Raw genomic sequence first — 23,766 nt, 5'->3', positions numbered from 1 at the left:
GTTGCCTTGGGTCAGTTACTTGCCTGAACAGAATGAGAGAAATTTCTTTCTACTCTTGATCTGTGTCACTCTGCATATAAGCCCTGCTTTGCCCAAGTAGTAGAAAATGTACAAACATTTTAAGGTGTGGTGTGGTGTGTGTGTGTGTGTGTGTGTGTGTGTGTGTGTGTGTGTGTGTGTGTCTGCCTGCCTGCCTGCCTGCCTGCCTGCCTGCCTGCCTGCCTGCCTGCCTGTGTGTCTTTGGGCTTTGAGTGACCAATTCTATTTGTGACAACTTGTGATGTGTTACAGAATACACTGCTCCAGGCAACCCACCCAAGTTTCTCTGGCAGTATGAAATGAATGCATCCCTCAGTTAAATCAGCAAATACAGATCGAATTCCCCTTCTGTGCCAGCCTAGTTTCTAGGGACTGGCACAAGAGAGAATGGGAGGGTCCAAGTCCCAACTTTCAGGGGTGTTTATCTGAACACTAAACAATGAACAACTACAGGCATGAGCAAGGTAATTTGTAGTAGTGATAGACAGGATGAGGGCAGTGTCCTGTTCTGAGAGGATATACTGGGTAGGACTGGGGTTGATATATCTTTTGAGAGGTCTGGGAATAGATCAATAAGAGTTTATTATTATATTGAATATGTATAGTAAGGGCTTCACCTTTTATACACGTGTAAGGTATTTTGATCATCCTCTACCCTCCACAGATCCCATTACTCTCCTCCCCTCCGTAATCCCTTCAGGAGGGAATGTGTTAATCAAAAGCCAGAATGAGCCCAAGGAATAGGTGATTAATGCTACAGTGCTTGGAAGTGGTCTTGGATGAGGAAAGCTGTGTCCAGGGCCTCAGATGTGGAGGCACTGGGACTGTTTGAGAAAGCAAAAGTTACTAGTGTGTGTTAACCTATGGAATAGTCACCAGGCACCATAGGAAAGCTCACACTTCCTATGCCAAGCTGCCCAGCTGTCAAGCATGCAGCAGAATCACTTGGAAGGCTGTGGAGCGTGGGCCACCCTAGCCCTGACATTGCTGATGTAGTTCTGGAGAAGGAGTTTGCCTTTGTCAGCTTTTGGGTGCTGTTGCTGGTGTTCTGAAACAGAAGAAACACCTCCCCGGGGGCTCTAAAGGGAACGAAAGGACTCTGGGATTCATTGTCAGTGCAAGGAAAGCAAGCAGAGGACCAGAGAGATGTAAGAGGCTGATTGACATTTAGGAAGTGACCCAGGCTACTGTGAGGAAATGGATTTCAAGGGAAAGGAGAGACAGCAGAAGACAGGAGGTAATGAGAGCCTTATCAGCACGAGGTGATGGCTGAGTTAGGCAGATGGTAGCTGAGGATCTGGAGCAAGGAGCACAGGTTCCTTGCTTGTAGACAAACTAGTCTGTAGTGTTTGGTAATGAATTGCAGTTAGGTATAAGAGGCTGAGAATACTCAAAATGGGCTGAGGAGTCTTGCTTGAGTTCACTGTAGGGTTAGTTGGAGTCACAGCATTAGGAGTCTTGCTTGAGTTCACTGTAGGGTTAGTTGGAGTCACAGCATTAGGGGAAGGTTTATGTAAGAATGGAGAGCTTTGGCAGGTGTGAAACAGTACTCAGCAGGACTGAGATGGCCAAGCTCAGTGCTTGACTTAGACCTGGGACTGCCATTAGTGCTGTGGATGAGGGAAAGGTCAGCTGAGCCAGTGTGGCCAGTCCTCTTGTGCTGCCTTTCCTTGCTGGTCAGCTCCACGTTGAAAGTAACTCAGATGTGAAGTTAGTCTTGTTCTCTCCTGTGCATGATTCTCTCCTCAGAGCTCAGTGTTAAATCCACCATGGAACAAATTTTATTTAACTAAACCGCCATGGAACAAATTTTACTTAACTAAACCGTCTCTTCCCTCTTTACACCCACATGGAGAAATGTCAACTTCAAGGAGTCAGTCCCCATTGTATTAGGAAGAGGCATAGTTGGAGGGCCCCAGAATCGCTGCCAGTTATTTGGAAGGAGGAGTTCACACCCACACTGGGAGAACTCATGCATGATAACACTTTGTATTGGGAGGGTGGGAGTGCCATTGTATTTGAGTTTTGGTCTTGGACTATGTGATTCAAAGGCTCTTCGGTCATATTTCCATGCCTTTGTCATTAATAGTGAAGCTAAATCTGTAAGAATATTATATAGCATAATAAGGCAGTGGTGATAATACATCAAGCAGAGAAGCTCGGGAAGGAACAGCCCTTGCTCAGGCGCCATTTTCACCTTTTCTGTGAAATGAAGAGAGAGACTTTTGGTTTTAATTCCATTATTTTGCTAAGTCTCTATCTTTTATGGATATCAGTTCTGACCACAATGGAGTCATGATCATACTAGACACAGTAATTGAAGTGCTTAAAAAATGATAAAAGGACAAGTGTTAGTTGTAGAATGCCAGTGGAAAATCAGAGTTAACTGAGGTTTTGGTATTTTAAGAATGTATCATTGGGGGAGGCTGGAGAAATAGTTCAGAAGACTGGGGTTCAATTCCCAGCATCCACAAGGCAGTTTATAAGTGTCTTTAACTCCAGTTGCAGCTGAACCAATACCCTCATACAGACATACATGCAAGCAAAACACCAATGCACATGAAGCTGAAATTAAATACATAATTTAAAAAAATATATCATTGGATGTGGTGATTAGACTGGATTTAGAAGCACTTAAGAAAAATACTTCTGGGTGTGTCTGTGGTGATATTTCCAGAGAGGTTTAACTGAGGAAGGAAGATCCACCCTGATCTTGGAGAGTACCATGCCAGAGGCTGGGGACGCAGACACCTGTGTTCATCTCTTTTCTTCACTCCTTGACTGTGGGCAGACACACTATGACCATTGACCCCTGCTGCCACAGCCGGTACTCTTTATTGCTGTGTCTTTGATGGATCCTCAGATTTCAAGTCAAAATAAAACCCTTTTTTCTTAAGTTGATTCTCTTATTTTTTTTCACAGAAAAGTAAGACATTGGGTATTTGAAAATACATTTTTTTTTCCTCATGAAGATCACTAAGCAGTATGATAATTTGGGCCAGTAGTTTGTTTCAGTTGGAAGAGCACTTGCTGCCAAGATGATAGGAGTTGAATTTGCAGGATTAACATGTTGGGACACGGAAACCAGCTCCTGCAAGTTGACCTCTGTGGGTGGTTATATCTGTCTTCCCACCTCTTTATAAGTAAATACATGTAAATACGTGTAATTTTTTTTAAGCTCAGAAATAAACAATTCCACAGTGACTTACTATGGCTTGCTGGTTTTAAGAGTTGATTAATTTTTCTCTAATTTGAAGAAATTTTTTGTCTCAAATATGCTTTCATGTCTCTTCTCTAACTCTGAGATTTGCCAAGGGAAGCACCCCCTGCTGAGTAGCCTTGGTGGCTGTGCTACTGGTGAGAAAGAGCTGCTATGAAAATCCTTACATAGTTTGTTTGTTTGTTTGTTTGTTTGTTTGTTTTTTTAAAGATGTGGGGCACAGCTGTCAATCAGCTGGTGATGGAGCACATTCCTAATTGCTCGATGCCATGAATTTGATCCTGAGCATCAAAATCAAGCAGCCAATGGGATGTGTGACTTTAAGGACAGTAACTGTCATTCTAAGATTTATGTTTATTATTTGACTGTGTGTATGTGTGTGTGTGTGTTCACATGGGGCCCATGGGAAAAAAGGAAGAAGAGGCTGTTCAGTGCTGTAGCACTGCAGTTAATATGACTGTGAGCAGCCAGATTGGGGTGGGAACCCACCTGCAGGCTCTCTGCAAGAGCAGCTTGTGCTCTTAACTGCTACGCCATCTCTTCAGCTATGAAGCTATACTTTTAATACAGTAATGGAAACTAGGACCTGCTGAGAGGCTCAGCAGTTAAAGCATAACCTGCTGGTTATACTTAAAGGTTAGGGTTCAGGTCCCCAGAGTCACATATGAAATGCTGGGCAGGTGTGGTGAGCTGCCTGTAATTCCAGCCCTGGAAAGCAGAGAGGCAGAGAATCACAAGAACAAGCTGGCTTAGCTGTGTCTGCGAGCCCTGCATTGAGAGAGGTGCTGCCTCAATGATAAGGTAGAAGAGTCATGGCAGATGATGGCTGCCATCAACCTTGGGTCTCCACACATACCTGCATGCATGCTGACATGCATACACCACACATGATAAATGGTAATAAAGACTCATATTTGTAGACAGTAGTTATTATTGAATACTTGTATCCAGCTGTCTTCTCTCTTCCCTTTCCCTCCCCCTCTTCCTTGCCTTCCTCTTCATTAGTAGAATTTTCTGCATTTAGATAATCTGTAATCTATATTTGACTTTTTTTTTCTTTACTTGGGTGACATTCAGCTCTTTTACTGCTTCATGCCATGTAATCAAAATATGAACTCCAGAAGTTAGTATGTTAAAATGTATTCAGGCTTTTCTGCTGATAATTGAAGGTTCATGTAAGTTAAAGTATTAAAGCTATTTGGGATTCGGGCCAAATCCAGGTCTCCTCCTGGTATTCTTTTCATGAGATTAGGCAACAGAAGATGGAGTAAGTGACCCAGATAGACAAACCCACAGTTTGTGCCTGGGTCACATTTGGAGCCAACACCAGCTGGTAGGACATGCTCTACAGGGAAGTCCTACAGTGCCTGCAGGAGCTGAGTCACTTTCCTCTCCTGAGCTCACTTTGAGCCTCCTCCCCACTCCCATACAGTCATTTCTGGCTGCTGCTGTTGCTTTGGTTTTCAGGGTTACCCATGTGCTTTGTGATGGGGTTTTTGCTGTGTATCTTCATACCTTCTCTTTTTTGGTCATTTGACACGATGAGAATCTTAGTCTCTTCTACTTAGTCTCTCAAAAAAATGAGTCAAAAGCTTTATTAATTAAAGCAATAAAAGGAGACTTTAAGATGTTCATTAGGGCACTTTCTATCAGCCTGTGGATTGTTCTGTAATTGACGTGTGTTAGTAATTAGAGATGGAGTTTCATCACCAACTTCAAGCACCTTAGGATACAAGACAGCAGCAGCTCTACCTACAGTGCCAAAATGTGAACATTTATTTTATTTTGGGTTTAGTAGACAGGGGAGAGACTGTTCAGGTCATTTTCCTTCTCTGGATGTGGAAGGGTTATAGATAGCTGAAGCTGCAGCAGCTGGGGAGAGCAGTTAAAACGGACAACAGGAAAGCAACATATGGGGCCAGTTGTGGCGACCTCAGATCTGCTCATGAAACAGTGCCAGCAGAGGCTTTAAGCATGGGACATATCTGGGGATCCATCCCATATACAGTCATCCAACCTAGACACTATTGAGGATGCCGGGACGCTATTGCTGACAGAAGCCTGAAATGGCTGTCTCCTGAGAGACTCTGCCAGCGCCTGATGAATACAGAGGTGGATGCTCGCTCACTGCCAGTCACTGGACTGAGTGCAGGGTCCCAGATGGAGGAGTTGAAGAATGGACTGAGTGCAGGGTCCCAGATAGAGGAGTTGGAGAAGGGACTAAAGGAGCTGAGGGGATTTGAAGCCCCTTGGGGTGAGCAACAGTGTCAACCGGCCACAACACTGGAAGCTCCTGGGGATAGACCACCAACCAAAGAGTACACATGGAAGGACCCATGGCTCCAACTGCATATGTGGCAGATGATGGCCTTGTTGGACATCAGTGAGAGGAATGGCACTTGGTCCTGTCAGGGTTTGATGCCCCAGTGTAGGGGAATGCCAGAGTAGGAAGGCAGGAGTGGGTGGGTAAGTGGGGGGGGAGCACCCTCATGAGGCAAGGGAAGGGGGGATGGAATAAGGGGTTTTCCCAGAGGAGGCTTGGAAAGGGGATAACATTTGAAATGTAAATAAAGAAAATATCCGATACAAATAAATAAATACAAAAGAATGGGGATTTTGAGTTCCAGAAAACTGAAGAAAATGAGAATCACAAAAGTGGGGAAATCTGTAATCCTTTCTAATTCATTTTTCTGCTGTTATAAAACGACTTTTCTCATTTGTGTGCTTTCTGATTAGTTTTTGCTCATATGTAAGTAGACTATTGACCTAAGCATATTACCTTTGTACTAAGCCACTTTATTGAATCCTCTTATGTTTTCAGCTGATTCTCTGACTCTTTTTTTATCTCCTTTCTCTTTTCTGTAGAGTTTCATCATAGTGTTCAATTCTACAAGTATGCCTTCATTTGCTTTCTCTGCCAGAAATATAAATTATTTCTAGGCATTTCCCATGTATTTAGATTTCTTCACCCAAATCCAGTACATTAATATTCCCCATATTTAAAAACTTTTACTTCCCAGCAAATAATTCTCTATGGAGACAGCAGTACCTTGCACAGCTAGCTTTAATCTGCCATGAGACTTCATGGTAATTCTGTATATCTGTCAGCCCTGTGGGCCATGCCTTTGAAAGTTGTATTTGAATCATCTGGCTTTAGGTCTCTTGTGCTTGCTTTTGTATCAGATACAGAAATAATCTATTATATGATAAATGCTCATAATATGTGAGTAGTGAGTTTCTAAAGATTAAAATTTAGCAGAGTAACATCTTCCTTTGCAGATAAAAGAACTTTTTATATATTTTAACAGTTTTAAAAATTTATCTTTATTGCAAATTATGCAAGAAGTCTTTTCTAAATATAAATCTGGTTATATGACTAAAAATCAAAGACTAGTTAATTTTACTAACCTGGTATACAAACAACTACCTCTGCCTTTTTACTGCAGTGCTCAAAGTTGCTTGGGTTTATAGGTGTAAATTTACTGAGTGGGAGGATGGTATATATATATTGTATGGATCTTACATTTTCTCAAGAAATGCAGAATTTAAATTTACGTTTGTCCTGGGAGGAAAGGAATAATATTCTTCCTTCCAAAGCAATTTGTTTTGTTTTTTAAAAATATTTTGTGTGTGTGTGTGTAAAAGTATTTTTGCAGCATTCATGTTTCTGCACTTCATGCATGCCTACTGTTCATAGAAAGCAGAAGAGGGTATCCAATGTGGAACTAGAGTTACAGATGGGTATAGCTGCCAGGTGGATGCTGGGATCCAATCTCATGTTCTCTAGAAGAGCAGCCAGTTTCTCTGAACCTACAATTATTTTTTAAGATAACATTTTCAAACTTTACATTTTATTTAAATATTAAATATGTATATGCCATTAGTTTTTATTTTCACATTTCACTTTTTTAAAGACCAAAACATCATTTAATTGTTTCTGTAATAATTGCTTTTTGGAAGTCTACTCTTTCTATTTCTAAGTAGCCTCATTGCCCTTTTGACACTGAAAATATTTATTAGTGTATATATTTGTGAAATTTCATTGGAGCCAATTTATAATGTATGAAATAACTGTATTTGTTACAGTTGCAGTCACAACTCTTCCCGTTGTGACAATGTAGCAAAAACAACTGAAAGTGTAGTCTATTTTTGGGGAAGGCCTGGGGCATCCTGGGTCAGTAAGGAGGGGAGATGATTGTGAAGGCCAGAGCTCTGTCTTCTTGCTGTCTTGGATTTGGTTTACACTGTCAGCTCTTGGAATGGCACCACCCAAATAAGGGTGGGTCTTCCTCCCTCAGGTCAACCTTTCCAGAAACACTTTCACAAGCCTACCCATAAGTCTGTCTCTTACATGATTCTACACTTGATTTATTTTTTTAGCCAAAACATCAAATGATTTTAAATGTATCCATGTTAATTGTGAATATTAACTGGTTACAAGTCTATCTCTTGTCAACTTGATAATCAAACAGTTTTTAAGCCATAATCCCAAATTTATAGTCTTCAAAGGCTCATTGCCATCCCATAAAACAAAAGTCCTTTGCTTCATCTGTAAGAATCCCAAATTATTAGCAGTTCTAGCATTGTTCAAAAGTCCAAGTGTCGTATGAGACCCAAAGTAAATTAACTGTGAGGTTTTGTAAAATAAGTTTTAAAAACTACATTATTGTTTCTTCCAGTATACAGAGGGACAGTGTAGATATACACATTCCAAAGAGGAGAAATAGAGGCAAAGGAAGGGAGACCAAGCAGGGAAAACATTGATTTGCAAATTTGTCAAATTGATTTGCATTTCTACTAGCTGGTGCCTTCCATAGATGGGGTCTTACTCTCAGGACATTTTTCCTGTTACCCACTACAGAGTACAAGATTTATCTTTCTGGCACTAATTAGTCCTCAGCTTCATATCCAGGTTATGAGGCATATGAGCCCTCTCACTATAGTAGACTTGCCAGACCAGGTCTTTCAGTTCTGCCATCTGTGGTATCCATAGCTTCTAACATAGACAGTCTCTGCTCCATGCCTGCAGCTTTCTTAGTGGACATCTAGTGGTACTAACATTTTCAACATACTGGCTTCTTCACTGCAGCTGGACATTATCTTCATGTGTCGTGGAGCAGTATTTCAAAGTAGGGAGCCCAACTTTGCGTGGCCTAAGTGGCTTTATGACAACCATGATATAAACCACCATGATCCTATAAGTTCTGCATTTTTTTTACACACTTATAAAACCAGTACCTTGTGCATGATGTTCCCAACATGATCTGCTGCCAACCCAAGAAATAATCTGAACTCCTCTTCCATAGTTGCACTGACTTCGGTGCAACTCGTTTTGTGGGACTGAAACCTAGAAAAATAACTTCTCCTGAGTAAATATTATAAGCAGGGAATCCCTTCAACAGGGAAGACTTGTCTGTGGCATTTTTAATTCAAGATCTCTCCTGTCAATTGATTTACATTTCCAAAAGTAGGTACCTTCCATAGATGGGGTCTTGCCTCAGGACATCTGTCTTGTTACCCGCTAAAGAGTACAAGATATATCTTTCTGTCACTAATTAATCTCTTTGCTGCTGTCTCATCTGTCACAATCTTGTCTGTACCTTTCACCGTACTCAAGTTCCTTTCTGTGTGCTGAACTTGCACACTTTTACCTTTCTGCTGTGAATCTCACAGAAACCTCAATAAAGAGTGTAGGCAAACACTAGGCCACAGTCCCAATGTTTTTGCCTTTAAGTTTGCTCAGCTGAACAACTCAGTCCATTACTTTTAGCCTCACTCAGGTTTTTATAATGCAGCCAGACTCGCTGCCAGAACATAACATGAATGGCCTCTAACCCAGTTCCTGATAGAGTCCTGTTCATCTCAGAACCCTCTGGAGAGCCTGACCTTTACTGCCTGTGTTTCTGAAGGCATTCTGGTCTTCTGAAGTCCTGAATGGCCCATTCAGTTCTGCTCATAGCATATTTGGGCTTCTCTAGCCTACAGCTCCAAAGCCTTCCATATTCCTTCTACACAGTAGTTTTACAGGTCCGTGAACCACAAGGCTAGGAAAGTTACTTTGTGTTTTATTATTTTTAATTATTATTATTTTATTTTTCCATTACAACAAAGTGTTTGACAAAAGCAATGAAGAATGTATTTGGGCTCTTAATTTGCCAGCATAGTCCGTCATGGTGAGGAAGTCACGATAATTAGGATTCCAGGGCGCTCCCTTTCTTCTTTCTATGCCGTCTGGGCCCTAGCCTTCCGGAAGGTGGTGCCTACATTCAGGGTGGATCTTTCCTGCCTCAGTTAAACTCGTCTGAAAATGCCCACTGGGTAACAGTTGTGTCTGAATGTGTGTCTTACAGACAGTGAGGGAGTTCATTGTTCAATGCTAGGAGCAGTACCAAACACAGCCACTTATAGCTTTCTTGCTTCTTTTCTGGTATCGTAAATTCAGAGTGGTGATGTGGTGAGCAGGGAATGATAGAAAAAAAAATTGCTGGAATTAAAGATTTGGTTGAAAACACTGCATCAGTTCAAAGAAGAAAGAAGCTCTGTGTGCATGTTTGGGGCCAGAGGGAGTAAGCTAGACAGTAAAGGATAGATAAGGTTTATCTGGATAGAGAAGTAGAGTACACTAAACTGGAAAGAAAGCAGGAAAGACTCAGGGACTACTGTGAGGTGTACAGTACAACAGTTCATCTTGAGACATTGTTCATAAGTTACCTCATCAAAGAAGAGATGATATTCTTACTTCAGTAGGACTGAACACACTTACTGAACTGGATGAAGGCCAATAGGGATTCTCTTTACCTTGCCTTTTTTTTTGTTTAAGAATATGATAATTATACACAGAGAGCTCTGGGTCTCATAAGGCCATTTTCATAAAGATGCGCAGTGCCCTTCTCACCTCACCCCCATGTCCTTACTTGTCTCCCTTCTCCCTCTCCCATTACTCACCTTCATTCACGTAGTTTCTTTCTACCTTTATGTCATACACATAGTACCTATATAAAGTCAAGGCTCCACAAATGAGTGAAAATGCACACGATTTGTCTTTCTGAGCCAGAATTCACTTACTGTCGTAATCCTCAGTTGCATCCGTTTTATTGCAGGTGACATAATTGTATGCTACAGCTGAACCATATGCCATTGTGTGTGTATATACCCGTGTCCTTTATGCATTCTTGTTGACGGACTCCTAAGATGATTCCACAGTGTGGCTGTTGTAAACAGTGGGCCAGTAAACATCCTTTAACAAGGATGCTGTGGTATTCTGACTTAAATATTCCCTTTCAGTGAAGAACGGGGAGGCACAGCTGGGTCATACAGTCCATGGGTTGTGATTTAACCCACAACAGTCATACAGATTTCCAAGGTGGTTTGACCAGTTTACTGTCATACTTAACAGTTTGTAAGGACTCCTTTCTCTGTAAATCTTAACAGTGTTAGTTGTTGTTGTTTTTTCCTCAATGTCCATCGTTCTGATTAGGATGAGCTGAGATCACAGTGCCATTTTAGGTTCTTTCTCCAAGGGCTAGTGATGAATATATTTCATGTATTTATTGGCCATTTATATTTCATGCCTTTCAATTTAATAAATTATAAGTTTCCTGATGTGAAAGTCATAAAAACTTAGGGGTTTTCATTTGTTTGTTTGTTTGTTTTGTTGTTGTTGTTTTTCTTTAATAAAACTAGGTAATACTAGAAAGCATCATTTTCTGAATTTTCTTCTTCTTGTAGCAGGAAAACAAAAGCGAAGGCACCTCTTCCTCCGGCCGAGACGAAGGGCACTGATGTCTCTTCTGCTGAAGACCCTGTAGAATCTACTGCTGTCGTCACAGAGCAACAAGACAATATGATAGATAAAGATATTGAGCTCTCAGTGGTCCTGCCGGGAGATATTCTCAAGTCTACTACGGTTCATGGCAGGTATGCTGCAGCGGCCAAAACACCAGCACCCCACGCTCTTCTGCCACCATTGAAACCACGGTGACAGATGTCTTCATTTATCTTCCTTTGACACAACATACCTGTTGACTTTGAGTTATTATCTGTTTTTTAAAGAAGGGTGAAAAGAGTAGTAAGTCTTCTCTATCGGTGCGTCAGTCTCAAGCTTGTGTATTCTACTGACCCAACTCAGTGATTAAGATTTGGAATTTCTACCTATTTCGTTATTTGTTGGTAGGTGTAAAAAGCCAGCCCTACTATTTCATTTGTCAGTCCAGGTTCCAGAGCCAGCGTCTGCAGCACAGTTCTTCCTTCTGTCCTTACCAATTTGTTCTTTCTGCTTCAGGCTGCTGCTGTGATGTAAGAGTTAGTGAAAAAGTAGCACTTTCTTTTTTACCCAAACAAATAGATTTATATGCAGCATTAGGGATTTTTTTTTTCAAGTTCACTCATTTAATCCCATAAAATAAAATCATGGCTGCGTTGAGCAGAAATAGAAAGTCAAACGTGAACTGGCAGGGAAGGCAGATGTGATTTAGGAGATTAACAGTTTTAAATATCTGAAAGGTGGGTAAATGTAACAAAGCCAAGTGTAATTTTCCCTTCCGTCCTGAGGTAGAGAGTGGCATGGACCGTATACCTGACCTCACTGTACACCTTTCTGCTTTCCCCACTGTGTTGTGATCCAGTGGCTTGTGTTAGAAGTAGAGATTGCTTGACCTTAGTATGGGGTGCTGGGCCTGTGTAGCAAAAGAAGGAAGAAGTGTGTTACTGTATTCCACCTCTATGGCTTTCTGTAAAACTCTCACTTAGGATTATGATAATTTCAAATTCATCACAATCATATTGTCTTATCTAGGGTTTCATTGCTGTGACCAGACACCATGACCAAGGCAACTCTTATAAGGACAATACTTAATTGGGGCTGGCTTACAGGTTCAGTGGTTCAGTCCATTGTCATCAAGGTGGGAACATGGTGGCATCCAGGCAGGCATGATGCAGGCAAAGCTGAGAGTTCTACATCTTCATCTGAAGGCTGCTAGCAGAATACTGGCTTCCAGGAAGCTAGGACAAGGGTATTAAAGCCCACATCTACAAGGCTACCCCTACTCCAACAAGGCCACGGCTCCCAGTAGTGCCACTCCCTGGGCCAACCATATACTAACTATCACACATATGTAACTCTAAATATTATAAAGACTGATGAAAATATAATGAATGCAGCCTTAGGAAATTCTTCTAAGAATTCCGACTTAAGTCTTAAGTCTTAGTCTTAAGTCTCAGTAAGTTACATTGTTTCCATTTGTTTTTGTAGTTAAAGTAATTTCAGATTTCTTCACTGAGTCCTATTTATGAGGTTTCTGCACTTGTCATGAATCGTGGTAGCCTCCCACCTGTGCCTGCCTCATCGGGGGGAGGAAGCAGACGACTGTGATCCTTAAATCAGGACTCTTAACATCGTAGCCCTCACATAAAACACTCAAATCAGTAGTCTACTGTCATACACTGAAGTAAAACGGTGAGAGGGATTGATGTAGTAGAGGCCTCAAAGCTGACTCCCAGCTGTTCAGTTTCCATGGCTTTTCTCTAAGGCTTGTAGGTAAGGCTGGTTTCATCACTGGCCACCCCCTTCTTTAGATGTCCCAGTAAGCTCACTGGATTGTGGTCTTTTCTGTTTGGGATCAGCTGTTATCCTAGCAGCTTGGACTCGGATTTGAACCCTGGTCTTCTTATGAGGCCTGCCCATTCACAAGTCTCAGGCTTTCTGCTTGTCACCTTTACTCTGAATAGCTACATCCTGAGTCTTCTGTCCTGAGAGCTTGGGGCTATCTCATCACAGTAAACTGCCCTTGGCTGAGACCTTGACCTTCGTCTTCCTTTAGTAGTCTTTGAATCAGGGTTTCCACCTTCTGTTTCTCGGCTGGATTTGTTCCTCCTCTGTTTCTTAGTCTAACTTTGACTGGATTTCATGCCCCGTTGTATTCCTCGAGTCCACATTTTCTTTGGCTCTGGGTTTTCTTCATCTATCACTTAAAGGTTATGAATCATTTTTGCTATAAGCATTCTTGCCAGGTCCAGAGGCCTGAAGAACTTTCCATACCTTTGTCTTCTAGCTCTTTGGCTTCTCCATTCCTCAATCCTGGGTAATTTTCCATCAATCAACCTTTGTGTATGTCCCAGCCCAGCTATTGTTGGTTGCATTGTGGCATTTGCTTATCTATGGAAAAGGTTTGTGCCTGAATTGTTAGGATTAAATAACACATTATATATTGCTAGGGTTACATGAAATACTATCACTGCTTGGCACATATATTGGCTCTGGTGTTTACAGATGGGGAGGGATATTGGGGTTCAAGGCCATTGAGCTCTGTATCACAGAGTCAGACTCCTCCCCACCTCCCAAGTTCTTTTCTATAGGGAACTGATCACTGTCACCTGGCCCCTGGCCCTTTGTTGCTGCACACACAGATTGCTTGACTTAAGGTCATCTCAGTTTATGCAGCTATAGCGATTGAACACTGAATTAAGGAAGTCCAGACTACCATGTGAAGATTGGTATATGTTAATTTCTCCTCTGACATTAAGTAGGCTTTTCCTTCCCTGCCGTCTTTTATGTATCTTAAGCTTTGCCATGTGACTCTTCATTCTTCTACAGATCCTTTTTTTTTTTTTTTTAAAGACCTCAGTACCTTTATAAACACCACCCCCAGCATTCTACAGGACTTCCATCTGCTCTTACTCCAGGAAGCTTATGCAAGCTCCAATGGCACTTCATCTGAAAGCTTCCTAACATCCCTAGACTCACCTGCATCCTCTCACTTCCACACTCTCGGTTCTTTATGCAGCAGGATAGTTTCCCATGGTGTTGTTCCATGCTATGCTCTCTATATGTTTGTCTTTTTTTAAAAAAAAAAAAAACCACCAACAAAATAAAGATGTATTTCTGTCTTTAACCTCGTATGCATACACACACTCGCGCACGCGCGCGCGCACACACCCACACACACACACACACACACACACACATTTGAGTGCAGGTACATGCAGAGGCCAGAAGAATGTCTACGATCCACCAGAGCGGGGATTACAGGCCATTGTGAGCCACCTGAATTGAGTTCTGGGAATCAAACTTGGGTCCTCTGGGAAGAACAGGAGCTGACTGTGTGTGTCCATTTTTATGAGCCTTTCAGTTAGAGGATTAATGAGTATTCTAACTGTCGATGACATAGAGAGTATGCTTTGGAGTGTCTTAGTATGATTCTGTGATATTTTTGAAAGCCCTTGCTATGTATTTCAGAGTGTAGTGTGGGCTTCTCCAAGGGTAATTTGGGGGTACCACAGGAGTGTAGTGTGAGGAGCCCTAAGGGTGTGATTAAAGCTGTCGTAACAAGTCCAGGTGCTGATGAGCCATTGTTCTAAAAGGTGTTAATAAGCCCAAAGAACACAAATAGTAAAATATATTGTATTTATTAAAAATGTGAACTAATGAAAAAATTACAGTATAACATTTTTGTAATTGTAAAAGGTAAAAAGATCCTACAGATTAATACAAGAATTCTGTGCAGGACTGAGAAAGTTAGTTTTAAATAAGCTGAAGTGCAAGAGTGTGTTTTAGACAAATCAAAAACTCTGGGGGGGTCTGTCTCTAGATTTTTTTTTGAGAATATCTTTTGTCTAAATTATACTTGAATATTATTTTTAACCATTTATTTCTAACATTTTTAAGATTTATTTATTTTAGATTATGTGTATGAGTGTTTTGCTCACAGGTATATCTTAGTTCCATATACATGTCTGGTGCCTTTGGAGGTCAGGAAAGATTGTCTATAAGTCCTCTAGAACTGGAGTTGTGCACGGTTGTGAGCTGCTGCATGGGTACTGGGAATAAAGCCCTGGTCCTCTGCAAGAGCAACAAGTGTTCTTAACTGCTCATCCATCTTCTAGCCCAGCAAACTTATTTTGATGGCATGATTACCCATGCATTTGGTGCAGAAAACATTATTGGCATCAGAATGTAATACGTATGAAGAGTATATTTGTGCTTTGCTTTTCGAAAGAATTTCTCCCCTAAAGTATACCTACCCCATCTGAGGGAAGATGTTTCAAGATCTCTTGTCACATTTCTGATACAAGAGTATGTCTGAAATGTTCCCTTCATGAACATGGGCATGTATAGCTTTACCTGCAGAAGAATGCCTTTGTGTGTCCACTGGTTTTCCCTAGAGCTTATTCTGGTTTGGAACACAGTGAGGTTGAGGTAGTAGTCGATGATGCTAAGGGGAGAGCAAAGACACATTATCCTGACTTAGCATGGCAGCCTTAGTGGATACCAGAGTTTAGTGATGCCATGTCCATCTATCTCTGCTATCTTCTCCCCTTGCTTATGTTGATGGTAGCTGCAGTCTGATTGAAAACTCTAACCATTTCTGTCTGCCATAAAATAGCTTGGATGGTGGAAGGAAGGAGGAACTAGAATAGTTGTATATAACATAGTGTGTGTGTGTGTGTGTGTGTGTGTGTGTGTGCGCGCGCGCACCCATGTGTGTTTGTGTGTGCATGCACTTGGGTTTATGTGCCTATGTGCAGGGATAGCGCCGAGTTGCTCTTTTCACTGTTGCTGCCCTTAACTGCTCAACTGAGCATTGGAGGCTGCTGCACTTACGGATGAGAGACCCTGGTGCTTGGGGAAAGTTCCTTTTTTGTTTTTGTTCTTTTGTTTTTGAGACAGTGTTTCAGTCTGTAAAACAAATTCATCTCTGCTCACCATCCTCCTGCAGCTGCCTCCCAGGAGAAAGTACTATATCTTTAACCAAAATGTCCAGTTTGGGAGATTGATGAAAGTTTCCCATTGAGGATGTGGCAGGGGGTGGGGTGGGGTGGGTGGGGCATTCTCTGCTGTACTAGCAACACTCTTCTTCAACAGGGAGGAAGGAAAGGCTATCATGTATAACAAAGGCGGAGACAGCACTTCATTATTACAAGTAGACATTTGTTTTGATGTGATTGAATCTTCGGATACCATGCCTGCCAACAAAGGCAGCATGAAAATTATGCTTTGCTTTATAGCTTAGTGTGTGACCTCAAGGTTTTTGTGTTAAATAACCCAGAGATATTTCATATAAAACCTGTGGCCCTATTCCCTTGGTCAGTGCCACTAAGAACAGTTCAGACTGGTACAGGGCGGATCAACAGCCAACCTAGGAGCATTTACATGGAGTAGAGTGCCACCTATTGGAAGTGAGTAGACTAAGAAAAGTGACAGACTACACCGTTGTTGAGTCAGTTTTTGTTAAAATGTGTATGGAACAGAATTCAAAAATTCACATTATAGTTGTATTTATTAAAAACTGCTAAATAGAGCCATGTTTGTAGCCAGTACTTGGGAGTCAGATGTAGGGGGTTCAGAAGTTTAAAGTCACCTTCAGAGAAATAGCAAGTTTGTGGTCAACAGTTTACGAGACCCTGTCACCAAAGAACAAGCAAAACAACAACAAACCAACCACCCAAACAAAAACCAGATTTTTTTCCAGGCTGGTTTGGTCAGTGCCTGAGTTAGGGTTTCTATTTTCACCGTGAAAAACCATGACCAACAAAACAGCATAGGGAGGAACGGGTTTGTTTGGCCTACAGTTCCGTATTACTGTTCATCATGAAAGGAAATCAGGACAGGAACTCAGGCTGGACAGGGCCTGGAGGCAGGAGCTAATGCAGGGGCCATGGAAGAGTACTACTGACTGGCTTGCTTCTCAAGGATGGCTTAGCCTGATTTCTTATAGAACCCCATAGAACTTCTACCATATGCCCAGGGATGACATCACCCACTACGAGCTGGGCCCTCCACCATCAGTCACTAATTAAGAAGATATCCTACAGGTTTAATGTACATCTTAACCTTTTATTGATTCTTTGTGAGTTTTACCTCATGCATCCAAATCAGCTTGTCTCCCTGTCTCTATGTATCTGCTATCTGTCCTAGAACCCCCCCCCAAAACAAAACAATAAAATACAAAGCATAAAAAAAAAATCTCATTGTGGATGTTGTAGTGTGTCATGGTGTGTCCCATAGCATTCCCTTTTGTCTCCACATCTTTACCACTCTGTTCATTGCAATGAGTCTGGTTCAAGACCTCTGGCTTCTAATATACCATCAATACTGGATCCTCCCAGGGACTCCTCAGATAACCTGTTGTTATGGAGATACTGCAGCTTTGGATCTGTGGGGCTGGCCCTTTCCTATGCCCCAGTGGCTCATAGATGAGGAGGATAAGTGGGCCTACAGCTGGGGCTTACCAAGGTATTTCCTTAATCAAGGCTTCCTCCTTTGACATGATGTTAGCTTGTTTCAACTTGACACAAAAACAGCCAGCACAGTCAGAATCCCACTCCCTATTTGATCCTTTTAATTATTTACCATGGAGTGACTGTCCCTGGTCCTGAGCTATAAATTCCCATAATGAAAGCTGAGTTAGTTGTCTTTGTAGGAGTCTTCACCAAAAACCAAACCAGCCTTGGCTTGGAGAGGGGTTCTGAGGAGGCAATATTTGAGAGCAGTGAAACAAACAACTCAAACCTAAATGGCAGGTGACAGCTGACAGCCTTGTAGTGTGCTCAAAAGGGCTCCCTAGACAGCTCTCTTACATAGCTCTTGGCTCTGTAGTCTGCTCCAGATAGGTTTCCGCTCAAGACAGCTCTATGAAGAGACGGCTCTCTCATGCTAGAAAAAAAGAGTTCTAAATTCTCTCTGGATAGCTCAAGAATTTTCCCATAAAAGTCAGAAAAGCTGCTATAAAAAATTCTTGGATATTTTAGGAATAATTCTAAAAGAGCTATGTTAGCTCTCTAAGTAATTCTTGTGATTTCTGACCAAGGTCAAAAATCCTGTTAGAAAAATTCTGAAAGAGGTATTCTAAATGAGCTATGTTTGCTCTTCATGGATTTTCAGACCAAAACCAGAAATACTGTTAGAAAACATTCTTAAAAAGCTGTGTTTACTCTCCAGAGATCTCTAAACAGCTCAGCTCTCGCAAGAAAAAATTGTAAAAAAGAAAAAAATACCCCAGAACTATCACTCACTTGCTAGTTCATCTTCTACCGACCAACACCCCAGTCTTTTATGTATATATCAGTTCAGTCACTTACTCCAGGTTCCCACTTGATCAGCCCATGAGTCAACATCCCAAGACCATAGCCTCTTAAGAATCTTAGGAAAAGGACCACAAGCAATTTTTTTTTTTTACATTGCAAAAACATGCAGAAATCTGCCTGACTTTGTTAAGCAGAGACAATGAGGCAGCTTGGTGGGACCCCGCCCTGAACTTACCATTCCTACCACCCCTGGCCCTGGCCCTGGCCCTAAACTCTCTCTGTCCCAGGCTGACCCTGAACTCAGGAATCTGCCTGCCCTTGTAATAAGCACAAACAAAATCTCGGGTGGGATTTTGCTAGTATCTTTCTGACAAGCTGGCTCATAGTCCAGCACCCTCTGTTTTTGTGAATCTATGAAGCTCCTTATACAATTCATATTTCATCCTTCTATATTGCATAGTTGAGAAATTATATAGTTTTGAACTCCTGCTTTCAGAGTTCTTTCCCACAGCCTTAAGGGCTGCCCAGAAAGTCTCAGGGTTTACCATTCTTGCTAAGGACATGAATACACACCTGACTCCTGATCTCACTGTTTCTAATTATCATGGAGTCATTAACGTTGGCAGAGAGAACATTCTCTGATACCCTTGGCAGGGAGACTACTTCCCAAAAGAGGAGTTAACCTGAGTGAGGTAACCCAATCACAAAAGAACTCAAATGATATGTACTTACTGATAAGTGGATATTAGCCCAGAAACTTAACCCAAGATATAAGTTACAATTTGCAAAACAAATGAAACTCAAGAATAACGAAGACCAAAGTGTGGACACTTTGCCCCTTCATAGAATTGGGAAAAAAAACACCCATGGAAGGAGTTACAGAGACAAGTTTGGAGCTGAGACAAAAGAATGGACCATCTAGAGACTGCCATATCCAGGGATCCATCCCATAATCAGCCTCCAAACGCTGACACCATTGCATATACTAGCAAGATTTTGCTGATAGGACCCTGATATAGCAGTCTCTAGTGAGAATACTCCGGGGCCTAGCAAACACATAAGTGGANGCTCACAGTCAGCTATTGGATGGATCAGAGGGCTCCCAATGGAGGAGCTAGAGAAAGTACCCAAGGAGCTAAAGGGATCTGCAACCCTATAGTTGGAACAACATGATGAACTAACCAGTACCCCGGAGCTCTTGTCTCTAGCTGCATATGTATCAAAAGATGGCCTAGTCGGCCATCACTGCAAAGAGAGGCCCATTGGACTTGCAAACTTTATATGCCCCAGTACAGGGGAACGCCAAGGCCAAAAAGTGCGAATGGGTGGGTAGGGGAGTGGGTGGGAGGGTATGGGGGACTTTTGGGATAGCATTGGAAATGTAATTGAGGAAAATACGTAATAAAAAATATGTATTTTATACATAGAACCCTTATATCCACAGCAACCATCCACACCTGTGGAAGCCTGCTGACTCTGTTCCGGGGCAGCCACCATGTCATGCTGCCCCTTATATGGCCAAGCAAGACTCACTCCCTCACTCCATTAGTTTCTCACTCAGGCCTCCTTTGTCTCCTTTTCTACTACCGAGTTCTGATTTCCTTTATAGACACGATTCCTACTTCTACTGTTAGTGACTGCTTTATGACATTTTCTCTCCGTCTTTGAAAAAGAAAAAATAAACATATGATTTCCTCTGAGAATCAATGTCATATTTATAGGACTTTTTATCTGAGAAAAGCTCTCAAAAGACCTGCTCTGATATGTCTCTTGGAGATTGAAAGTTCAATCGGGCTGATAATGAAGACAAGCCATATCACAACTCTGTGGGAGTGGGGAGGGTGGGTGGAGTTGGTATATTTTCTGAGTATATTCTTTTTTTGTTGTTTAATTGTTTTTTATTGGGGTTTTGGTGTGGTGGCTTGTTTGGATGTGTGTGTTGCTGTTGCCACAGGACCTTTGTAGCCCAAGTTGGCTCTGAATTCCTAACCCTCCTGCTTCAGCTTCTCTAGGTCTGGAATGCACTTGGCAGCTGAAATAGATTTCTTCTTATATGGAAGGGTTTTTCATTTCTTAAATAAAGGTCATTATTTCTAACTTGTTCTGGAAATAGCATTTAAAGTAAATGATGGAGTAGACCACCGTATAAAATGATGGTTTTCCAGGAGAAAACAGTGTTTACTCTTCGTCTATTTTTAATATTTGATATGAAATCATTTCACAGTGTTCAAGTGTTAGCTATCTTCACATCTTGCTGCTTAGTGTTTGTCTCCTAGTATCACGTAGCCTAGTAAAGCATTCTCAAATCCAGGATGAAATGTCTTCTCCATGTTGGATGCACAAAAGTGTTCCATTTCTGAGTTCCTTTGGTTCGGGAAGGGTTCGCACAGCACAGATCTTACTCAGTTGTTGGCAAGGCAGAGAAACAACTTAACACAACTTGGATTTGAGGATTTGTTGAAATTGCATAAGATACATTGTTAGAGACTAGAGCAGATTAGAAAGAAAAACACATAAGAAGAATCTTACTTGTTCTTTAGTTGTAATGCAGTGTATCTGTTCACTTATTGTTGGGTGTTCCCGTTTTCTAGGGTGTTCCTGTAAGTGCCCTTTATCCCTGAGTCATTACTTTTGCTCTCAGCTGTCCCAGATTGAATAAAAAAAATTACCTAGGCACCCTGTGGGCAAGTGGCCTTCTTTAAACATGCGCAGGCTTGGAAATCCACCTATGTCATTTTTAGACTGTTCGTGAAGCCCTTTACTACATTGTGACCTGAATCTTTTGATATCCAGCTGGACCTTTGAAACACAGAAATAGAAGCTCTAACCATCCATTATCAAAACCAGGTTAAGATTACTACTACTCTGTGTCCCAGATACAGCAAGGGTCCCTGAGGACTTAGGAAAGATTGGATGAAGCCTTTGGTCTGTATGATAAAACTGTGTCATAAAGCAGCTATCCTGTTCTAAACAATCGTTTCACCACTATGGACACTACTTTGAATCACGAGGATGCTAAATATAGAATCAGACAACTCCTAATCCAAATGATTACTATGGGTGGTAAATGTACTGTGATTTCTTAAACCTCATTTGTTTCGTTTGTAAAGTCACGAAGTAGGAATAGCTTTCATGGTAGATCTGAGCTCATATGAAATAATAGAAAGGAATTAAATATAAAAGGTGATTTTGTTGTTGTTGTTTATGAAAAGTTGGAAATCTCACAGGGATTTCTTCAAAAAAAAGAGAGAGTTTTTAAAAGACATTTTTTAATTAGCTGCTTTAAAAAAATTAAATATTCCTTCCAGGAAATCATTGTATAAATGTCTGCAAGTAATGTTGCAACCTGGTAATGCGATAAATCAGAACTCACAGTGCTGTGGTGATAAATGGGGGAAGAGACCACCTGCACACATCAATGAGGCCATGGCAGTTCAGTGCGTATGCTCCCTAGCCACATAATAACGTGCTTTGGGATGTTCTACAGGACGATGGCTCTTTCCCTGGCAGCAGTAATTCTGGCCAGACCTGCTACCTAACTGTTATCAGTCCTGTCATATGAGGGCAATTATTCTTAAGCCAAGATTGTTGTCTTTGGCAAAAGTGCTTTGGCATTCAGATGGATAATCCTCATGTATATTTAAGGGCTGACTTCATTTTCTGTGGGAGCAGTGTGTATGATTGCCCACAGCGCCTGCTTCAGAATTGGAGTCCTGCCATTTAGTGTTGTGGCTCCTTTATGACAGGGCTACATTGTGATTCCCATCTTTCTGGTTGAGGGAAACTCTGAAGTGGTTTAGCGTCAAATACTGAACCTTCTCTTATATATTTTAACCATTTAAACTGGTCTGAAGCTACATTTGTAAAAGATAATAGCCTCCTTTACTGTTAATGGCACAGCTTTATATAAAACAAGGTCACTACACAAATTTGTTAAAGTTTTCAATTCATTTTTTTCCCTAGAATATGTACCTCTCCCTTCTTATACCAGCCAGTGCACACAGATCTCAATGGTGTTATGTGGTGTGTGTGTGTATGAGTGTTTGTGTGTGTGTGTTGTGTGTGTGTATCTGTGGTGTGTATATATGTATGTATGAGTGTTTGTGTGTACTGTGTGTCTATCGTGTGTATGTATATGTATGAGGGTGTGTGTGTGCTCTATGTGTGTATCTGTGGTGTGTGCATGTATGAGTGTTTGTATGTGTGTGTGTTAACAGAGCTAATCGAACGGTGTTGTCCAGGAGGAAATAAGCACTGACTAGTTGTCACATATTAGCACAGCCTTCATTCATTGCTTTCAGTCACTTCCTGGGAAGAAAACTGCTAAGCTGGGGTCTTGCCAGAGAGTTGTTTACATATAGCTATACATGGATTCTAGATAAGGTCTGGGCCGAATTGGCCAGAGCCCCTCTCAGAGTTCCAAAGGGATATATAGTCCCCTTAGTGACTTTATGTAAATTCTCAGTGTTCTCACCCCCCCCCCCTTACTCTTTCTCTCCCTGCTCAGTAGTTAATCCAGGCCTCCACCCTGCCAACATTTGAGGTGTATGATAAGCTTCCCACATAAATTTGTGCTATAGCCTTCTAACTATTCTTACAAGCTTTTAAATCTTACTCTATAAAATCTCAGGTCTTTCCCCAAGAAACTTTTAGAAATACTATAAGATTACTGTTTTTTACATACTCTGCATCCAGCGCCTCAGAGCCTTGGCGTTCCAGGGAGAACTGACAAGTGAACTTCTCCCAGATAACTGGTTCTCTCCGAGTCTGTTTTAAGGCCATTTTTCTATTAAGACATTTCCTCACACTCTCTCCACTCCAGCATTTACAGATGGGGGTCTATATATTCTTTTTGTTTAGTAAATCTTGAAATCCAGGCTTTGCAAAATGAAGCCTGAAGTCACTCATTGACTTGGACGCTCATTGTGTGATGGAACGCTGCTTGCACAAGGGAAAGAGGGAGGAAGAGTACCATTAGAAATGTAGCTCTTGTGAGATGGGGAAGTGTAAGGCCCTGGGTTCAGCACACAGCTTGGGGGGTGGAGGTTGCACAGATATTGCAATGACCTGAGTGTGAAGCCAAGCTGAGCATAGCGGGTAGTTTGAAGATAAAGGTAAAGTGGTATCTCCCCTTAGGTTCACATGGGGACAGCTGGGCCTTCGGCTTTCCTACAGGAGACTTGTCTCTCTCTAAAAACTACATCACAGACCTGGGGCCACAGTGACATCACAGGATGGTAGGCTGAGATGCTGCATTAAGCAGCTGTGCTGAACTTGGTATGGAACAGTGAACTGTGAGTTTCCTGGTCTCGTTTTCCTGTCAAGCTCCTGAAAGCTAATAGATAGGTTCAAGTTGAACTACTAGAAAATCATTTTTACTGGCATTTACATTTTCCCCCAAAGAGGAGGGTGGCTGGTCACAGATTTCCCTACAGTGAAGTCTCTGGTACCCCATCTCCGCCCATGAAATAAGAGCCGGGACTTCT

General features: G+C 41.6%; 1 protein-coding gene across 12 annotated transcripts in view; it reads left to right on the top strand.

The window, feature by feature from the left end:
* Cobll1 (cordon-bleu WH2 repeat protein like 1) overlaps positions 1-23,766 on the top strand; it is a 155,125-nt gene that overhangs the window by 81,176 nt on the left and 50,183 nt on the right. For 10 of the 12 annotated variants that reach the window (XM_021154795.2, XM_029473794.1, XM_029473790.1 and 7 more), the window contains one exon: positions 10,988-11,176. In XM_021154795.2, the coding sequence (XP_021010454.1) occupies positions 10,988-11,176 (189 nt within the window). The remainder of the gene's footprint in view (positions 1-10,987; positions 11,177-23,766) is intronic. The other 2 variants (XM_029473793.1, XM_021154789.2) reach the window with 1 other exon arrangement.

Source organism: Mus caroli, chromosome 2 (genome assembly GCF_900094665.2).
Source record: "Mus caroli chromosome 2, CAROLI_EIJ_v1.1, whole genome shotgun sequence".
NCBI classification, from domain to species: Eukaryota; Metazoa; Chordata; class Mammalia; order Rodentia; family Muridae; genus Mus; species Mus caroli.
The sequence above is the reverse complement of the archived record's forward strand: the minus strand, read 5'-3'. Positions and strand labels throughout refer to the sequence as shown.